The sequence below is a fragment of the Balaenoptera ricei genome, chromosome 7 (genome assembly GCF_028023285.1).
Source record: "Balaenoptera ricei isolate mBalRic1 chromosome 7, mBalRic1.hap2, whole genome shotgun sequence".
Taxonomy (NCBI): domain Eukaryota; kingdom Metazoa; phylum Chordata; class Mammalia; order Artiodactyla; family Balaenopteridae; genus Balaenoptera; species Balaenoptera ricei.
Window position 1 is genome coordinate 121,073,598 of NC_082645.1, and position 20,118 is coordinate 121,093,715.

Here is a 20,118-nt window from a genome sequence, read left to right on the forward strand (position 1 = left end):
ATGTCCCACTGACTCTCCTTCCTGCACTCAAGATCCAACCCCTCCACCGCACCCCCCTGCCCCGGCCAGAAGCTGACCTGGCCCCATCCAGTCACGGCCCAAGGTCTCGGGGGGCTGTCCCAGCACCAGGGCCAGGTGGGGCTCCCCTCGGCCCAGCCACTCGTGAGCTGGAAGGCCAGCCACCCACCCACGGGGAACAGGGACAGGGCGGCAGCAACAACACCCTCGCGGAGGGAGAAACACGGGGGGCCATAAGCCCCCGCCCCATAGCAGTGTTAGAGGCCCACCAGGGACCCCATCCTGGGCCAGGCTCCCCCAGGCCTGGGTTCTCTGTGGCCCTTGGCTCTTCCCTGGGAAGGGTCCATCCTCCTCCTGTCTAACTGACCACACCTGAACGTGGCATTGGCCGAGCCCTCTTTGGGGGCTGAACTGCTTCCTCGGCCTCTTCCCCACCAAGGCCATTTTCAAGTCTCTAGTCACAAACTTTTTAGTCCCAGCCTCCTGGTTTCTTTGGCAGTGCAACTCTCAAAAGCACTGCGGTCCCCCAAGGTCCTGACATGGCCTCTGTGGGCGTGCCGCCACACCCGAGGCGCCTGCTTCGCTCCCCCCGGCCTCGCCCGACTTTGCGAGGCTCAGAAGCAAGCCCCACAGTCTCACCGGAGTGACGCCCACACCTCGGTGTTGTCCTCGCCACACTGTCCTGACTCTGATCTGCCCTCTGGGATGAGCAGGTGCCCTCTCAACCCCATGAGTCCCTGCATTCCTGCCTGTCTCGATTCCTTTTCCTCCCAGCTTGCAAACCGGGAATGTTTTTTCAGCCTCTCTCTTCCTCGTGGTATCTTGCCAAACGCAGCCTGTGACCAACACAGGCTGCCAGGGTTTCCCAACCTCTTCCACCAGACCTGTGAGTTATTTTGGACATCGTTTGCCTCATGGGTCATCACGGTTGAGTTCTACCAAATGTTTTGTGGCTGTATACCACAGCTTCCAGTGACGGGCCCATGCCAGCCCCCGGCCTGCATCCTATGTCCTGATACAGCCTCACACCTATTCTGGGGCCGATGTCTGTGCTCTGGCAACAAACAGCTCTAAAATACCAACGTTTTATTTTATTTTATTTTTAATTAATTTATTTATTTTTGGCTGTGTTGGGTCTTCCTTGCTGCGTGCAGGCTTTCTCTAGTTGGAACGAGATGGGGCTACTCTTCGTTGCGGTGCGCAGGCTTCTCATTGCGGTGGCTTCTCTTGTTGCGGAGCATGGGCTCTAGGTGTGCGGGCTTCAGTAGCTGTGGCTCGCGGGCTCTAGAGCGCAGGCTCAGTAGTTGTGGCACACGGGCTTAGTTGCTCCACGGTATGTGGGATCTACCCAGACCAGGGCTCAAACCCATGTCCCCTGCGTTGGCAGGTGGATTCTTAACCACTGCACCGCCAGGGAAGTCCCTAAAATACCAGTGTTTTAAATGACGAAGTTTTATCTCTCACTCGTGCCTCGTGTCCACTTCAGGCCAGGCGGGGGTGTGGGCTTCCTGTCACTGGTTCCTGAAGGACCTATGCTGATGGACGAAAGCACCTCGCCAGAGGTGGGGCTGTGAAGGGGCTCACACCAGCAGTCAGATGCGCTGGGGCCACGCGCCACATCTGTCCACTCCTGCCACGTGCATGGAGGTGGGGGTTTTCAGCCAGCGGCAGGACTGACCACCGTAGGGGCTGAGGGCAGCGTTGGGAGACAGAACTTTCAGGACAGAGAAGGGAGCAGTCAGGCAGGAGAATGGGGCCGAGGGGGGTGACGTCCAGGATGGGGATGGGAGTGGCCGTGAGCATCGGATCTGCTGGGGCCAGGGAAGGTGGGGCAGCGAGGAGAGATGGCGTGTGGAGAGCTGACGCGTGAGGGTTTGCACGTAGAGCCCCGCGCTGCCTGGAGCCTCTCTGGGGTCCAGGTACAGGTGTCTTGAGTCCCTCAAGCCGTGTCCTGTGTGGTCCAGACTCGCCTTGGGGGCGCTTCTCTCCCCTCCCCCACTCTTACTGGGACTTACTGGGGGTAAGCCCCCCTCTCTCAGGCCAGATGCCTTGGGTGGAACTTCAGATGTGAAGATAAGGCCCAGTCAAGCACCCACCCAGGAGAGCACCAACCACGTGCACGACGGCCAGCACTCACCGGCTCAAACTGACCCCCAGGGAAGCAGGGCTAACAACGTAATCAGAACAGAACTAACGTCTCAGCCACACAATGGCGGGGTGAGGGTGGTTTGAAATAAACCCTAAGACAGGAACAGGCACCTGTGAGATGACCGGGGGTCAGGAAAAAGAACCAGTCAGAGGCCTTGGAAGTTTCTTAAAGGGACAACTTTTTAAATTAAAAAAATGCAACCTGAGAAGAATGGTCACAATGAAGACGGGACTCACGGATCGGAGCACCTGACAAAGAGCGCTCCTAGCGTCAGCAAAGGGCCTTACGAAGGGAAAGTACACAGGAAAAGCGAAGCAGCGGAATTCGCCCAAGACCCGGGGTCACGGAGAGACTGGGCCGCACAAAGCAGCTCAGGCTGATCAAGGCATCCTCGCCCTCAACACATCCGGGACTCCAGCCTCCTTTCCTTAGCCGTTGCCCCCTCTACCCACCATCAGACCTCCCCGGCCAGGCTGGGCCACCTGAGGCCGCCACGCCCCAGGCAGCCTCCCTAGCCCACACACCCTAACACAGGCTGTCCTTTCACCAAGAGCAATCTGATGGCAGCTGTTAAGGGTTTTTTTTTCCTTCTTCACTTTCTTTCTAAATAATCACTGACCAGACCCTGGGAGGATGCAGGCCAAGAGTAGGGCAAGGACCCGAACGTGGGGTGCGCCAAGGCTGCCCACAGGGCTAGCCCGGCATCCGAGAGGGGCTCTAACGGGCGCAGGGCAGGGCGCTAAGAGCGCTCCCGCCCACCCACCCAGGCCCGGATAAGCCTCCCTTGTTCAAAAACGCATGAGCAAGCAGAGAGGAAAAGACTCCACGACCTGAAGTGAATGCAACGGCCGCAGTGCAGAAAATATCCCACTTTGGAAATATGGTCACCTCAGAGGACTGAAGTCAAGGAAGAAATTACCTGTATTGTGTTCAAAATAAAATTTAAGAACACATGACCATTTTGGAGCAGTAGTTAAGGGGGAAAATTCCTATAAGGAGCATGTATTATTTTTAACAATGAGGTTAAAAAAAACCCAAAACTTAATCTAAAACATCACCCCAAAAGAATCCATTCCTCTGTCAGCAAGCAGAGTGACCTGGGCCCGCCTGGTTTCAGAATGCTGGCTCCGTCCCACGTACAGCTGCAGGGTCCTGGGCTGCCACCTCCGCCCTTTGAAGTTCAGGTTCTTTGTCGTAAAATGGGACAGTGACACCTACCTCTGAGATGCGTGAGGATCATACACACTCCATGTATCGTCATTGTCAAATGCACTTGACCCTTCAAGCCCTCAGGGGCGGAGCCTTCCTCACTTCTGTTGAACGGATTGCGGGTTGCAGGAAAGACACGGATGACTTTGTTCCAGCCCTGCCTGGGAAGATTCCTTCAGCTGGAACCTTCAGACAGGGGCAGGGGAGAGACCCAAGCTTCCAGAACCCACTCCCACTCCACCCCAGCTAAGACCGTCCCACGGAGGAACAGTCCACATTCGTGGCCCTCACTGACTGCCCCTTGGCCCAGGCCCAGCACTGTGTCTCACTCAATCCTCAGCACGCCCCAGGACCTCTGCACTGTGGGGTTTGTAGCTGGAGACAGGGGCCCAGAGAGCAGCTGGGACAGCTGTCCAGCAGGGCCAGGTTTCCGGTGATCCTCGCTCAGGTGACTTCAGGCTGCTCCTGGCTCGGGGGCCCTGGACTACTGTTCTGCATGCCTCCCGGCCCCGCTGGGGTGGACGCCCGTGCTCCCACCGTCTCTCAACGCTCAGAGGCCGGAGTCAGCTCTGGGATGTGCATGGTGGACGCTGGTCCTACGGGCCCAGGGCCTTGCTAAGGTAGGGGACCTCCCACCTGTCCCGTCCCCTCAGGAGGAGAGTCCCGGAGAGAAGGGCTTGCTCAGAGGGACAGGCACCCCACTGCCCGCAGGCCCGGGACACGAGTCAATCTCCGGCTGCCTGGGGTGGGGCACATGGCCTTCACTGTTCTGTGGGCCTGAAACTGCCTTGCAGTTCAGACGTGTCAATGTAACTGAGAACGCGTCTCAAGAGCTTCCTAACCTGAGGGGCCCGAGGCCAATCCTTCTTCCAGCTCCACGGGGCCTCCCGATGTCTCACTTGTAACCGTCAAACAGCGCTATGACATGGAGCTGGTGTTCCCGCCTTACAGAGAGGGCCCTGAGGTCAGACTTTAAATAACTGCCCATCCCAAGACCTGCGGTTGTGGAGACTGGGGCTGTGAACCAGCTGCCCCCAGAACTCCTCATCTTCCCACCCCAGGCTGCTTCCAACGCCTCCTGATACCCACAAGCCAGAGGCTCCACTCTGCACAGGGCGGGGGGCGGAGGGAGGGGGGCCCAGGAGGGAGAGGGGACTACTGCCAATTAGCCAAGGGGTCATCTCTGCACCCAGAGGTGGGGAATGGCACCACAGGGCTTGTGGGGGGTAAGTGTGGCCCAGGCCGAGCTGTGCCCGCAGGCCGACAGGAGAGCTGCCTTCATGCCATCTCAGTGTTGGTCACAAACCAACACTGCAGACCTGGGCTGCTGCCTACCCAGCACCAACTGTCTCCTGGCCCCTTCTCTGGGCATGGGCCCAGTTCTGGACACCAACGTGCCCACAGGACACTGCCTGCTCTCCAGAGCTCGCAAGCCTGGGTAAGTGGCACAGCAGAGGCCCCCACTTAGAGTCCAGATCCTGGGCTGGCCCCAGCTCGCTGCTCACCACCCCAATGTGTTACCTGGAGCAGACCAGTTGCCCAACACCCCAGGTCAGGGAAATTTGTCTCAGTCCTTCAGGACACCCACATGAAGCAGAGCCCAGGCCATTCCTGATTCCATCCAGCTACGGTGCAGCCTCCAGCTTGCCATAAACATCTTCTGGGAGAGTCAGCACCACGGGGATGAAGGGTCATGAAGTAAGCATCCCAGAGAGAGATGTCAGACGATGCGGTCACTCCCTTCTCTAGAACCTCAGCAGAGATGAGGACCCTAGGCCTCCAAACCAGGGATCTGGGGCCTGGTGGGGTCAAGATAGCCCATATCATGCCACCACTAGTAGCTGCTACTCATGCAGGCCTTGCTGGGCCTCTCAGAGGGAGAAGCCGCAGCTGTCACAGCAACCGGGGGCTCTGGAACAAGAAGGTCGAGGCAGGGGCTTTTGGACCAGGCTCCGTTTCTCATCAGCAGTGGGGACTTTTTGGATTAGATTGCAGAAGGGCTTCGATCTGACCACCCTTCCTATCTGGGAGGCTGGGCAAAAGCGGCCTGGGAATACAAAATTTGAGAAGCTCTAGTAGGTATCAGAGAGTTGTCCTAGAAGGATTGTGCCCCACCCCACCCCATCTCCTCCCCTGTGCGGCCCTCTGTGAAGGCTCCAGCCACAGTGAAGCAGGCTTGGAGAGGCACTCAGAGAATAAGCCTCTGGCTGGCTGGCTGCCTTCCTTCCTGGGAATGGGGACGCGGAAAGGCTGGTTCCTGCAGCAAAGGTGAATCCTTGAGCAGATCCTGAAGTCACTGCCCTCACCAACCCGCAGCACTGAGCGGCCATGGGCTGTAACCTTAACTCCAGCGGGTCACTGTCCAGCCCACCAGGACCAGATGCCCGGCCATCTGGGGACCAGGAGGATGGTCCAGCCTCATCGCCTGCCCGGCTCCGGATCCAGCGCGTCTGATCCCAGCCTGCCTTGAGACAGCCTCCCAGGCCTGGGAAGGCCCTCCCGGGGCCGTAACATTCCCCAGGACCCCAGCACACAACCACAACAGTGGCGGACACCACACGGTCCCTGACGGCCCACAGCTCCCTTTCCCGAGTCTCATTGGCTCTCCCGACACCAGGTGGCCGGACCCACCGTCCCCGCCGGAAGAAGTGCATTCTGGAGGCAGCGCGGCATGCTGGGACCTGTAGTTCGTGTCCCGACCTCGGCCGAGACTGCCTCTCTGGTCCCTTCAGCCTCAGGAGGCAGTCCCGACGCCCCGACCCGAACCACACCGGCCCGAGGACAAGACGCTGCCAGCCTCCCAGGTGTGAGTCTCGGCTGAGACACCTCCGAGCCCCCCGGCCCTGGAAAGAGCAGTGCAGCCAAGGCGACTAACCGGCTTCGCTGGAGCCTAGATCGAGAGCCACGCCCCCTGGGGGCTGGGACTCTGGCGCGGACTTCCCAACGCTCAAGTGGGATTGGGCCGTTCTGTCATGTGATCAGGGGCTACTCTCCTGGTTGGCTGCAGCCTAGATCGACGGTTACCGGGGCGACGGAGCGGGCGGGCACCGGGGCCGGGTGGTACTGTGGGTCCAGCGGGGCTGGGGGGCCGGGCCGGAAGGGGGAAGCGCGAGGCAGGCGGGACCGCGGCCGGTTCGCTCTCCCTCCGGGGCTGCGCGCCCCCTCGGCTGCGCTCGGCACCGGGGTGCGGACAGCAGATGGGACCTCGGGGTGCCCAAGATGCGGGCGCCGGCCAGGGAGCTCTTCCGGGACGCTGCCTTCCCGGCCTCGGACTCCTCGCTCTTCTCTAGCTTCTCCACTCCGCTGGCCCAGTTCCGGGAGGAAATCACGTGGAGGCGGCCCCAGGTGGGGCAGGGGGGCGCGCGGGTCTCACGGGTCTCGCGCCAGGCGTCCAGGCGCTCCTTCCTGCAGGGGTGCGAGCGCGGCAGCCGGGGTTAGCCGGGGCTGGGTGCACGGCGGTCGGCAGGGTCTGCCGCCGCTGTCCTCCTGCGTGGGCTCCCAGGCCCCCTCCCCAGCCCACTTGGGGTGTGCTGGACCGGAGTTTACGGCCCCTACCTGCGAGAGCTCCATTCAATAGGAGATTCAAGGCACAGCGAGAGGGGCGTTTTAACAGACGCAAACTCAGCCCCACTTGCGTCTGCTTTGAAGAGCTTCTAGTCTGCATGGCTCTTCTGGCCACAAGCGGTCTCGTTCTGTTTCTCATGCTGTTCTGGAAGGGCCAGGCTGAGCCTACAAAGCAAAGCCGTTTTGCTCTGCACGTTCCTGTCTTGGACCTCGTGCACTTGCACTTTCAGATGTAATTATTTTAAGGTGGCAGTTTAGAGGGATGCTCTGGCCTAGTGCTATGCTGATATCTTTAGAAATGGTGTATCAGCTGAATAAGACTGTCCAAGGAACAGTCTCTCCCTGAGCGTATGCAGTCTTAGTGGGGACATCTGCGTGCACCAGGCCTGGAAGAAGGCCAGACCTGGCTTTGGCTGTTGAGGTGCTTTCCATGGGCAACACTGAGAGGGCATGTTTGGCATGGAGGTGCCAAGGGCCAAAGAGCCTGATTGGCCATGCCAGTGGAATTTGGGTTAAAAAAAAGTGGGGGTGGATTTTAGGGACAATGGGAGGCCATTAGAATGTTTTTAGTAGAGGAGTGATTCGATTTGATTTATGTTTTAAGAAGCTCACTCTTACTGCCAGGTGTGAAGTGGATTGTTGAGGCAAGAATGCAGGTGGCCATTGCAGTGGTCCTGAAGAAAGATGAAGGAGCTCAGATTAGTGTGACAGCCGTTGGGATGGGGCTTTGGAGTGGATGGATTTGAGAGATATTTTGGAGGGGGGATTGATAGGTCTTAGTGACCGATTGGAAACTAGAGCTGGGTTCATGGTGGTCAGGAAATGGGAAGAGAAACATATTTACATAACACTCATTATATGCCAGTAAAGGCTAGGTATTGTATGCACACAGAATTTATGCTCTTGATTTTATTTAGTTCACCGAATAATTCTATAAGGTTGGTACTTGTATCTCCATTTTACAGATCAGGAAACCAATGTTAAGTCAAAACGTTGCCCAAGGTCTCAGAACTAAGAAGTGGCAGAGGTAGGTCTGAGACCCGAGTTTGTCTTAGTGACCGATTGGAAGTAGATGGTGAGGATGAAAGAGGGACCAAGAATGACTTCTAGATTTCTAGCCTGAGCACCTGGGGGGATGATGGTCCCGGTTGATGTGCTGGGGAAACTGGGAGGTGGAGGAGAGCTAGGGGTGGAAATGTAGGCTTGGGTTGTGCTCTCACAGGTTGAAGTGGAGCTAACAGTAGGCAAGTGGATATGAGAGTCGGGAGCTCAGGAAGACCTGGGCTAGATGCTCCACCTGGGAGCTGGGACTGTAACAGATGGCTTACTGTCCAGGGTCTGGAAGGGTATCTCAGGAGAAAGTACGGGCAGAGAAGAGGCGGCTTGGAACCGAGCCTTGAGGAACTGCAGGTGCCTTGACAGGTAGACTTGAGAAGTGGCAGGCAGTGAGGGGAAAGGACAGCCAGAAGCCCTTGGAATCATGGAAGCCAGGAGGGGGCTGCTGGGGCCGGGGGCAGCCACTGCTCTATGCTGCCGAGTGTTGGGAAAGACAAGGACAGAGGATGCCCGTTGGAGGTGACGACACGGAGGTGACATTGATAAAAGCGGTTTTGGGGGCATGGCTGGCTTAGAAGCAACGAGGTGTTGCAAGGAGCCGGAGGGAGGAAGTAGGGGCAGCAGCTCTTTCGAGAAGTCGGTCAGTGACGGGCCTAGAGGGGAAATAGTGCCCAGGGACAGTATCTTAGAGAAGAGGAGACATCCTCTCCCATGCCTTATGCTGGTGGGATCCTGCCTGCAGAGAAGGAAGGAAGCAAGGATGGTGGGAGGGATCAGATACTGAGGGCAGGAACGGGGTCAGGTCAGGGGGCTTCTGATGGAGCATCAGGTGAGGCCATCCGCTCAGAGGGGCGAGGGTGTTTTGAGAAGAGAAGGGGTAAACTAGTCTGGGGTGTGGAAAATTGAGCCTTTTAGAGAAACAGTATAGAGGACCCACTTGAGACTTGCCTTTATGAATTTAAAGTGAGACCGTTTTCTAGACCAACATTGCACTGTTTTATGAAAGCGGGGGTAGGATTCATCCAGAGTTGGGAGTTTTGCCAATTAAGGAAGGTAGACAGAGACAGGGACCCCGGAATCTAGGTCGGATGCGATGATCTGAAGCCAAGAGGGGCTGGCGGATACTGGCTGCAAGAAGCCAGCTGCTTCCCGTCCCCTCTTAGGCAATGTGGATGACCAGAAAAGCTCCTCCCCGGCCCCTGTCACATAGATCCTGTGTTCTTAGTTTTAAAGCTAGCCACAGGCATGAAGTAATTCTGGACGATTTTCTTTATTTCAGGAAATCTGCGCCACGCCCCAGCTGTTTGCAGATCGCGCTCAGGAAGGGCAGGTGAAGCAAGGGCTGCTAGGGGACTGCTGGTTCCTGTGCGCCTGCGCCGCCCTGCAGAAGAGCCAGCACCTCCTGGACCAGGTGTCTGCCACAGTGCGCTTCCTCTCCGACCCTTGCTTCCTGTCTGCCCGCGTTGGAAGGAAACAGGAGGCAGCCAAGCTCTTGCTCTGCGGGGCTCGGCCCTCGGGCCACGGGGGCTCCGAGGCGCAGACGCAGTGACCCCCTCCCGCAGGGGCCAGCAGGGGTGCCTTCTGCCCTGCTCTGCCATCTCCTGAGCCCTGGGTCAGGCAGGCATTTGGAATAAAAAGGCAAACATGCCAGCCCAGGGTAGGAAAGGGTTGGCTGAGAGGTCCTATGCTGCTTTGGAGTAAGCTGCCTAGCCAGTTGCGGTTGCTTTTTTTTTTAACAGGTTTTGAATATAAATTGGCAAAAGGTGATTAAAACTGTTTCCAATGCTAAGCAGGTACCACAGTTATAGAAAGCCTGTCAGACTCCTTCCCCAGGAGCCCTCACGGCCTTGGCTAAGTGTCACCGATACAGGCAACAGTGTTGATGGTGGTGACCCCTTTCCGAGCCGCTCCCACGTCCCAGGCCCTGCGCTTAGCCCACCCCAGTTGCTGGCTTTCATTCTCACAGGCCTTGCTGGCTTTGACCCTTTCTTACAAACGAGGGCACTAAAACCATTGTCATGTTCCCAGCTAGTAAGGGACAGAGCCAGGCCCAGACGAGGCCATCTGGGTCCAGAGCCCGTCCTGTCTCTCAGCATTAGGCCAGAATCACAAACCCAGCAATGAAGAGCGGGCCGGGCACTGTCAGAGTTTCTGAGGTCCCAAGCTCCAGCCAGGGGGTCGCTGTACCTATGGTGACCTGCCACCAGCCGCTCTGTCGAGAACTGGGTCACTCGGGCCTATAAAAGTCACATCTGTTTTGGATTCAGGTCGCGTGTTGATTGGGGACACTAGGACATGATGGTTGACTTTGACCTCTGGGAGCCAGTCGGCTCCCTCAGTGTGGCCCTAGCCTCTTTTATTGAAAGGTCTGTTAGTCTTCTGCCCAGTGAGCCGGTTTTGCACAAGCACTGCCAGCCAGGCGTCGGGGGAGGTGGAATCCTTTGCGCGACGGGAGGGTACCGTTGAGCACGGTCACGCTCTGCTCGGGATGCTGGGAGCGCGCCGTGTGGTGGCTTCTCTCACCGTCTCCTTTTGCCTCTCCCCACGCGCGGCAGGTCTTTCCTCCGGGACAGCCGAGCTGGCTCGACCAGACGTACCGCGGCTCCTTCACCTGTCGAGTTTGGCAGTTTGGACGCTGGGTGGAGGTGACCATAGATGACCGTCTGCCTTGTCTTGCAGGGAGACTCTGCTTCTCCCGGTGCCAGAGGGAGGATGTGTTCTGGCTTCCCTTACTGGAGAAGGTCTACGCCAAGTACGCACGCTGGGGGCGGAGGGGCCGGGCCAGGCGGGCTGGGGGCCCGGGAAGCACATCTGCTCGCCCTGGGCTGCAGCGTCCTTGTCAGCAGCGAGGGCCTGGTGGCCAGCCCTGGGTGGGGCGACCCGTCCAGAGACAGAAACTCTGAGACTTGGCCTGTGGTTTGCTCTCCCCTCTGCCCACTCCCTCTTTCCCTGCCCTCATTTCAAAGTCGGGCATGAAGGCCTCGCCTCCAGAAAGAGGGTGTGTGTCTTCCTCTCTCTTTCCTCAAACCCAAGCGAGAGAAATGTCTCCGTCTATCTGTGTCACCACTGGGGACAGGCGGCCTCTGTGCAGGTTGCTGGGAAGTAATGAGGCCGCCGAGGTACCATGCTCGTTTATCGTAGTCCCGAGGCCGAGGGCTTGCTCCCCCAGTGTGCCGATGGCCGTGCTGAAGGGCGCCGGGCCGGTAGGCAGGCCTCCGCGCTGGGAGTGAGCCCTCCACTGCTGCCGCTGGCGGGGCCGAGGGCCTCGATCACGACAGACGCAGGAGTGGGAGCGCACAGCCTCTGTGCCCGCCTCCCGCTGGTGCCCCACAGGGGCAGAGGCAGCAGGGCACCGCGGGGTGCTGTCCCTTATGGCCTTGGAGGCGAGCTTGTGTCTGCACTTGGTGAGGACAGGGTGGGAGGGAAAGAGGGGAGGAAAGAGAGGCGATTGAGGTGGGTAGAAGGCAGACCACAGGGGGCAGGAGAGGGGCAGGGGGCCTGGTGCCGGAGCCTCACGCCCTCCTGGCTGTCTCCCCAGGATCTACGGGTCCTATGAGCACCTGTGGGCGGGACAGGTGGCTGATGCCCTGGTGGACCTCACTGGTGGCCTGGCCGAAAGGTGGAACCTGAAGGACATGGCAGGAACCAGCGGCCAGCAGGACAGGCCGAGGGGCGCGGAACGTAGGACTTGTCGGCAGCTGCTCAGCCTGAAGGACCGCTGTCTGCTGAGCTGCTCGGTGCTCAGCCCCAGAACAGGTAGGGCGGGAGCGGGCGGCGGCACGGCAGGCCTGCGCACCTGGGCCCTCTCGGCCTCCTGTACGGGGCTTTTTACTGTGGTCCTATATGGACTAAGTGGAAAGCAGGACCTTCGGAACTGGTGTCTGGGTGTGTGACCTTCCCTACTGACCGTCCCTCTCTGGAGGGAAGTGTACCCTTTCCCCTTGACCAGGGCTTACCCCTATGGGGAGACAGGAGCCTGTATTGGGGTCACTGGGAACCAGGTGGTGGCACCATCTCTGGCCCAGGTGGTAATCTGGCAAAATCGACACTCAGGTTTTCACTTTAGTAATATATCTGCTCATTGAAAGAAATCCGTTGAAAGAAAAAAATCACTCAGATTTGACTACTTTGGACTTTTTAGTCCCCTTTCTCAGTTTTTTTTTTTCAAAAAGATGTATACGTTTTGTATTCTATATGATATACCATTCTCTGTGTTGCTGTGTACACTTGGCAACGTCTTATTTTATTAGTGTATCTGCTGTGCTCTTCTTAATCCTTCCCTTGATGTTGGATATTTAAGGCCTTTCCCATTTTATGCTATTATAAATAACATTGCAGTGGACATCTTTATGCACAATTGTTTTCATATTTAGGATTATTTTCATAACGGGATTTTTGTCCGAAGAATAAGAACATCAAAATAAACTGCCACGTGTTGACCGTTACGCTGCGCGGCACGTGCGTGAGGGTTAGCACAACCCCGGTCTGGTTTCCCCACCTGCAGACCTCAGGATGGGGGTGGGGAAGCACACTTTGGGGGTGAGGGGGGCCCACAGAGTGCTGTGCTGGGGCGCCGCGCGAGACACGGCCTCAGAGGGTGGCCTGTAGAGCATCAGCTGCCCCCAGGGTGGGGTATGGCTAATTCTAGGCACGTCAGGCTTTGGGGGAACCCCCAGGCAAAGATGGAGAGCAGCTGGAGCCCACCGAAGTGGCAGGGGTCTGGGGACGTGGGCAGGACACCCAGAGTGGCGGCTCTAGTGCCTTTGTAAGCAAAGCCCTTAAAGACATTCCAGGAGTTTCTTCTCCCGTCTGGACCGCCCCCTGCCCCCCCACCGGTCTCTGCTTGGCCCCTCCACTTCTGCGCCTGTCTGTCCCAAGACCTCTGGCCAGGTGGAGGGTCTCCCACGGGCCTCCAGCTCTCCCCACCGGTTTCTGCTCAGACACTACCTGACGCCCCTGACACCCTAGCGGGCCTCTCCGAGAGCAGGTTTCGCTAGTTTCTGGCGTCACAGACCCACCCGTGACGGTGCTGGGAGCAGCCCTTTTGAGAACCTCCCTCATCATCCTCAGCGAGGACTGCGGCCCAGAGAAGGGAATGACTTGCCAGTCCTGGTGGCAGCCGAGCCAGAGTCTAAACCCAGGTCCTTCACTGTGACTCACGCTGCATAAGGCCACCCCTGAGCTGAGTTGTCTGCAGCGGTCAGGAAAGGAGCCCCTGGTGGCCCGCGGGGACCCGGGTGCCTGTGCAGCCGCAGTTGGGTGGGCTGGGGCGTCCCAGGGAAGGAGGCGGACCTGTGCGTCTGCGCGGTTTGGGGACTTGCTGGCTGTTCCTCACCCAGGTACCAGGGCGCTGGGGGAGTTTCACGCTTTCATCGTCGCGGATCTGCAAGAGCTCCGGGGTCGGGCTGGTCAGAGCATCCTGCTGCTGCGGATTCAGAACCCCTGGGGCCGGCGGTGCTGGCAGGGGCCCTGGAGAGAGGGGTGAGTGCGGGCCAGGGTGCGCTCTGGGTCATCGTGCCGGTCTTGGGGGGGGGGGGGGCGGGGCGGGGCCTGAGGGGCCGCCCAGAGCTGCCTCTACCGCGTGCGCGCCTGGTGTCCGAGGCCGGGCCGTGGTCAGGACAGGGTTTGGTTGCTCTCCTGCTCGTGGGCCACCGTGCTCTGTGCTCGGCCCCAGATGGCCTGTTGAGGCCGGCTTAGTGCTGGCCCTGTGACCCAGGTGAGCCGGGGCGGTCGGGGCCTGTCCTGAGGGCACCCACGGACTGGTGGATGCCCTGCCGGGCTGCGGGTGACAGAGACCCACGGGACGCCTGCACCCAGACCTCAGCTCAGCTTCGAGACCGGGACCGAGGCCGCTCCCCTTCGCCGGCCCAGGGTCCCAGAGCGGGAGCAGCACCCCCCCCGCCCCCGCCCCCCACCCAGCCCGGCAAGGGCGCCTCCTGCCCTGCTGCCTGGGCACTGCTGTCGCTCTCAGGCGGGAGGCCTCGGCTGAAGGGAGGTTCCTTCCAGGGGCGAAGGGTGGAGCCGGGTGGAGTCGGCGGCCCAGCCCGAGCTGCTGTCGCAGCTGCAGGAGGGGGAGTTCTGGGTGGAGGAGGACGAGTTTCTGCGGGAGTTTGACGAGGTCACCATTGGCTTCCCCATCACGGAGGCTGGCCACCTGCAGAGCCTCTACTCAGGTAAGGGAGGCCTGCGCCCCGGGGGAGGCCTCGTGGGGACGCGGTGGCCCGGACGGACTGGCCCCTGAAGTCAGGCACCGCGTCCCACCGCGGGGCGCCTGGGCACCCCTCTTGCCCCTTGGCTTCTCTTCAGGGCGGAGCAACGGTCGGACCCCCCCCCCTGCCCTGGGGGGACAGGTGGCGGGGTGGGGGCCCCCTGCCAGTGCAGGGGGCGTGAGGGGGACCCTGTCCCTGCGGCTGACGTGGGGGTCCCCGCCCAGGAAGGGCACTGTGCCACACTCAGGCGCTGCCCGGGGCCTGGGTCAAGGGCCAGTCGGCGGGAGGCTGCCGGAACAACAGCGGCTTCCCCAGCAACCCCAAGTTCTGGCTGCGGGTCTGCGAACCCAGCGAGGTGTACGTGGCCGTCCTGCAGGGACCGCAGCTGCGCACGGCGGGCCACCCAGGCAGGGACTACCAGGCCGTGGGCCTGCACCTCTGGAAGGTAACCCGCCCGGGCCCGGCACCACGCTCTGTGGGATGCAGGCACAGGGATGAAGAGGCCTGAGCCCCAGGAGCCCCCGACGTGCCCCTCGCCCCCCCGGCTGTCCTCCCACAGACCCCGCTCAGATCTGAGTCCACAGGACTCACCTCCCTCCCCTGGCCCAGGGTGCGCCCTTTGGCCAAAGGCAAGCTACACAGAGGCAGCCGTTAGCAGAGCTGGCAGAGGTGTTAGGAGAGCTGCGGGGGGCGGCCTGGGACCTCCCTCAGTCCCCTCCCTGCAAAACGGGCATGGGGTCGTTGTGCTCCCGTGGGTTGTCTGAGGGTCTGAGGGTAGGTCTGTGGCTCCCGATGGAGACCCCTGTCCTGCTCTCCGAGGGGACGGGAGGGTGGCCGACGGGACCGCGCTGCCCGTTGGCTTGCCCAGTCGCTTGGTGTTTAACCCTGTATGTGCTGACGGGGTCTGACAGCTCACATCGCACTGTTCCCCGTCCCTGTGCGGCCACGGCCCGCCTGGCGTTCCTTTCCTCTTGCAGAAACTGCTGGCAGGCCGTTTGCCTGGCAGTCCCCAGGTTGCATCAGCCACCTGCCTTTGCGGGCGCGGCCCTGTCTAGATTTGTCTCTTTCCTCCCAGAGCAGGAGGACTTGCAGGCTTCCATGTGGGACGGAGCCGCTGACCCCAGGGCTGAGGGGAAGGCCCGGGTTCACCGGGGATGGCGGGGGGGACCCGTAGGCCTGGGTGCTTCGAGGGGGGCCCTTCTGTGATGGGTGCACGCGGGCCTCCCCTGCAGGTGGAGAAGCGGCGGGTCAGCCTGCCCAGGGCCCTGTCCGCGCCCCCCGTGGCGGGCACCGCGTGCCACGCGTACGACCGTGAGGTCCACCTGCGCTGTGAGCTCGCCCCGGGCTACTACCTGGCCGTGCCCAGCACCTTCCTGAAGGACGTGCCAGGGCAGTTCCTGCTCCGGGTCTTCTCCAGCGGGAGAGTCTCCCTCAGGTGAGGGCGGCGGGCGGGCCAGGGACTGGGGCAGGGCCGCGTGCGTTCGCGCCACGGCCGCCTCCTGTGCTTGTCTCCCCGGCAGCGCCATCCAGCCGGCAGCCCAGAGCGCTGCCCCCAGGGAGGCCCTGCCCGTGGGCGAGTGGGAGACCGTGAGGCTGCGGGGCTCCTGGACAGTCGGCCGGACGGCGGGGGGCAGCCGGAACTTTGCCTCCTACCCCACCAACCCCCGCTTCCCCCTCTCGGTGCCGGCGGGCGCGGGCCCCCGCTGCGTCCGCATCACCCTGCGCCAGCACAGCCGTGACCACGAGGGCCTCCCCATCGGCTTCCACGTCTTCCAGGCAGGCGCCCCTGCTCCCGGGCGTCCGGGTGGGGTGAGCCGGGGTCGGGGCGAGAGGCCCCCTGGGGTCTGTCCGCGTCATCCAGTCACACGCAAGACTCATTTCTAGGTTTCCTAAAGTCCGTAGCTCACTGGGGGTCACAGCTCAGCTCAGGCAGCCCCGCGTCCCCTCGCCCGGGCTCAGAACAACTGGACCCTTGTGTCCTGAGCTGCCCCCAGCACTGCACCTCCAGCCAGGAGGCCCGAGAGGGCGCAGAGGACGCCGTTGTCCAGCAGGAGCCGCCCTGAAGCCGCATGAATCCTCCCCGCCCCAAACCCCGTGCCTGAGTCTGGAACCAGCGAGGGCCTGGGCTCGTGGGGACCATCAGGAAAGGGAGGGAGGGGAGGCCCACACCCGCTGAGACGCGATGGACGGTCGCGCCACCGAGCGAGGGTCTTTAGATCAGAAAGAAAAGACAGAGCTGGGGGTGAGGAGCTGAGAGCGAGGCCGAGGGGCGGGGCCGAGTCCCAGGCAGTAGGAGGGTGGGGTGGCCTTCGGGAACTCGGGAAAGTGTGCCGGTTGTCCCCACAGAAGAGAGGCTGCCCCCCGGGGTCATGGGGGCCTGGAGCTCTGCCCACGGGTAGCCGGAGACTGTGGAGGCCAGGCGAGGGCCAGGGGCTCACAAACGCCGCCCCGAGCGCCTTCCCCGGCCTCAGTCTGCCCTTCCCCTCCCGGCTCGTGAGCAGGGTGCACCTAGCGGACCTGTAGCTGGAGGAAGCGGGGAGGTGAAGTGCCAGAGGTCAGAGGTCGCAAACCCAGATCCCGTGGTGACGGTGTGGCTCCCCTGCTCCTTCTGGGGGCCCCGCTTCAAGACGGGCTTGGGCAGTGGCAGGTGCCCGAGGAGGGCATGGGCTGGAGGATGGCCCGGAGCTGTGCCATCAGGGGCCCGTCATGGGGCTGGCACGCTTAGCCTGCGGTACCGACGACGTGGGGGAGGGGAGGGTCGGCTCCTCTCTGAGAAGGTTCTGTGCCCTCAGGATCCCAACGGCTGAGGACGCGCTCTGGAGCCTCGCTCCACCGCAGGCCACCCCCGGGGTACCCCCCTGGCGCTTCGAAAAAAGTGCCGGTGCCGGGGCCAAAGAGATGAGTCCCAGGGCAGGGGCTTGCGCAGTGGGGGCCTCCTGGTGCCCTGGGTCTTAATTCCCCCACCTAGCTCCTCCCAGCGGCCACCCTGAAGGCTGGGCTGTGCCCTGGGACACCAGGTGCCCTGGTCTCTTCCCCTGAGAGCCCCAGGCAGAGCTTCTCGGGGCCCAGAAGCTGGGGCTGCAGTGACAGCCCCTGGAGGACGTGAGGGCGGGTCTTCTGCTGGTCCCCAGGCTGGGGCCCTCGGGTGGTGGGGCCCCGGTGAGTGGCGAGTCCAGCTTTGGGGGCCTGGCACGTGTGACGGGGTCCAAGCAGACTGCACCGTTCTGCTCCCAACCCAGGGCAGTGCTGCCGGGAAGGGAGCAAGGCCAAGGCTGAGACAGGGGACTTGCCTTCGCCGTCCTGGCGGGCACAGCCGATTTGGTCCGCCCACGGGCAGGCCGCCCGGTCTGAGCCCGGGCCTCCCCCAGGTCCCGGCGGATGGCGGGGGCCAGGATGCGCCCTCCTTGCTGCTCCAGGAGCCTCTGCTGAGCTGTGTACCGCACTGCTACGCCCAGGAGGTCAGCCGGCTCTGCCACCTGTCCCAGGGGACCTATTGGATCGTGCCCTCCACCTACCTGCCGGACGCAGAGGGGGCCTTCACAGTGACCGTGGAGACCAGAATAGACAGGTGGGGCGCCGGGGCCGTGTGTGTGTGTGTGTGTGTGTGTGTGTGTATGTGTGTCGGTCGGGGGGCCGTGGTCCTCAGCATCTTAGCGCCCCTGGTTCTATCCCGCCTGCCCCACACATCCCAGCTCTCACTGTCCTGGCAGAGCCCAGAGGCCTGTGGGAGGAGAGTGCGCCGTCTAGAGAGCAGACGGGCCTGGAGCGTGGCTGCCTCTCCAAGTGCGCGGGGAGGGACCCAGCGGGGTGACCGCGGTGTCTTCTCCCACAGGCGCTCCATTCACAGCCAGGAGATGCTGGGGCAGCTCCTCAAGGAGGTACGTATGGGGCCTGGGGGGGCCCAGCTCACTCTGCTTTGGGACCTCCTCGTGCCCTGGGTCGTAATTCCCCCACCTAGCTCCTCCCAGCGGCCACCCTGAAGGCTGGGCTGTGCCCTGGGACATGAGGTGCCCTGGTCTCTTCCCCTGAGAGCCCCAGGCAGAGCTTCTCGGGGCCCAGAAGCTGGGGCTGCAGTGACAGCCCCTGGAGGACGTGGGGGCGGGCCTTCACCCCGCCAACCGGGGCAGTGCCGCCAGCCCTCGCCATCTCCTCCCGCAGGCCTCCTTCGTGGCAGTGATGAAAGCCTAACCGGGTGACCCTGCGTGTCGGCTCCGGTGATCGGGGGTCTGAGGGGCTCCCAGTGGCCCACACGCCAGTGCCGCGGCGGCCGGGCCTGAGCGGGACCTGGCAAAGAACCCCCATCCCGGCAGGTGCTGCAGGAAGGGCAAGAAAAACTCAGGGTGGCACCTTCGTTCCACGCCGCTGAGCTGACAGAGCCTCCCTGAAATCCTCCACGCCCTGTCTCCTTGGCCCCGGAGAGAGGCCTTACGGCGCATCGGGACAGATCTTGTTTAAAACTATTTATTAGAAACGTTTTTAGGATGTAACTTTATAAATAAACATTAGCACTGAGCAGCTTCCAGCTGGGTCCTGGTTCAGGTAGCCAGCGGCTTCATTGGCTGTCACTGGGGGAGCAGGTGAGAGGCTCCCGCCCGGCTGCTGAGACATGGGGGGTGACCAGGTGGCCCGAGAGGGGCAGGGCTGGTGTAGGGAAGGAGGAGGTGGGTAGTGAGAAGAGAAAATTGGAGGGGCGGCACACGGCAGTCCGCGAGTGGCCGAAGCAGCACGGTGCCATCGACTCCCCATCCACGCTGGGCCCCCCACCTGGCTGCCTTCTAGTCATCTGGTCTACCAGCCGACGGGCTCTGGTGTGAATGCTGCCGCCAGTGCCCAGTGGCCTCCTGCTTCCTTCTAGGAGGTGCGGGATGAGGTCCTCTGCTCTTGACTTGGGAGGGGATAGCCCGCAGGCCTCCGACCCCGGGACCCCTCAACCCCTAACCATTTCTGGTGCCCCGATCTTGGCCTGGTTGTCTTCTGCCCCATCTTGCTCCTCTGACTTCAACACCGTGTCGTCAGCATGATCGGGGCGTCTAGCCAGTTGGGTCTCTTTGTCCTGTATTACAACATAGTTTCTTGGAAAAAACGGCCAGTGCCTATTCCATTCCGCGAAAACGTGGGCTGTTCCTCATCTTCCTGACCTGCTCCGTCCCGGAGCACTGCCATGCCTGACGCTGCCCTCGGGGAGCAGGAGTTGTCCTGGGAAACCCGAGTTCTGAGTCAAATGGAGCTAGGATGGGGCCACCACCCCCGATGGGACCACCCCTGCATCTTCGGGGACTCAAGGGGGGTCCCAGTCTCCACCCTCCCCCGAGGTACCATTTGTGATTTGTTGTCTGGGGCGGGTGATGGTTTCAGTCTCGCCCTTGGCCTTCCTGACGGGCGCCTCTGACCCCAGAGAGGGTGTTGGTGATTTGCACGTGTGAATCCCAGTTACATGCTTGGAAACCAGGAAGTGACGCCATCGCCCGCTGGGAGCCGGTCCTGGCAAGATTCCACTGTCAACAGCCTCCTGTGTCCCACCCTGGAGGGCCCATGAGGATGCGCCAGAGGTCAGTGTCAGCTCAGGACCTGAATGCCCAGTGGTTCTCAGATGTCTGGACGTCCCCTCCCTCTCCCTGAGCACAGCCAAGGAGTAGAGGGCCTAAGGGCCAGGTGGGTGGGGGCATCTGGGGGAGTCTGCTGTGCACACTTGCTGTTGGGGGCGGGTCCTTCCTCTTGGAGCCCGGCCACCTCTGCAGTCAGTGGGCCCAGGCCTGGCTCTCTCTGCCCTGCAGCTGGAGCTTCTTCATGAGTGACCAGAGGCGGCCTCACACCTGGCCCCCAGCCACCTGCCCTGTCACCCTGCTGTCCGTGTATCTCAAACCCCCGGACGGGACGAGACCACCACCTGTGCCACCAGAGGCAGTCCCCCGT

General features: G+C 61.5%; 1 protein-coding gene across 2 annotated transcripts; it reads left to right on the plus strand.

Moving 5' to 3' along the window:
• The first annotated feature begins 6,416 nt into the window (after nt 1-6,416).
• CAPN10 (calpain 10) lies at nt 6,417-18,718 on the plus strand. 2 transcript variants are annotated; one of them, XM_059929117.1, is made up of 12 exons: nt 6,417-6,721; nt 9,276-9,407; nt 10,552-10,748; nt 11,535-11,752; nt 13,336-13,477; nt 14,003-14,169; nt 14,430-14,650; nt 15,438-15,640; nt 15,726-16,014; nt 17,574-17,773; nt 18,038-18,083; nt 18,364-18,718. In XM_059929117.1, the coding sequence occupies exons 1-12, from the start codon at nt 6,596-6,598 to the stop codon at nt 18,391-18,393; spliced, it is 1,971 nt and encodes a 656-aa protein (XP_059785100.1). In that variant the 5' UTR covers nt 6,417-6,595; the 3' UTR covers nt 18,394-18,718. The 2 variants fall into 2 exon arrangements, with proteins under 2 accessions (XP_059785100.1, XP_059785101.1); XM_059929118.1 differs by having other exon boundaries at nt 15,726-15,981.
• Nucleotides 18,719-20,118: the final 1,400 nt, after the last annotated feature.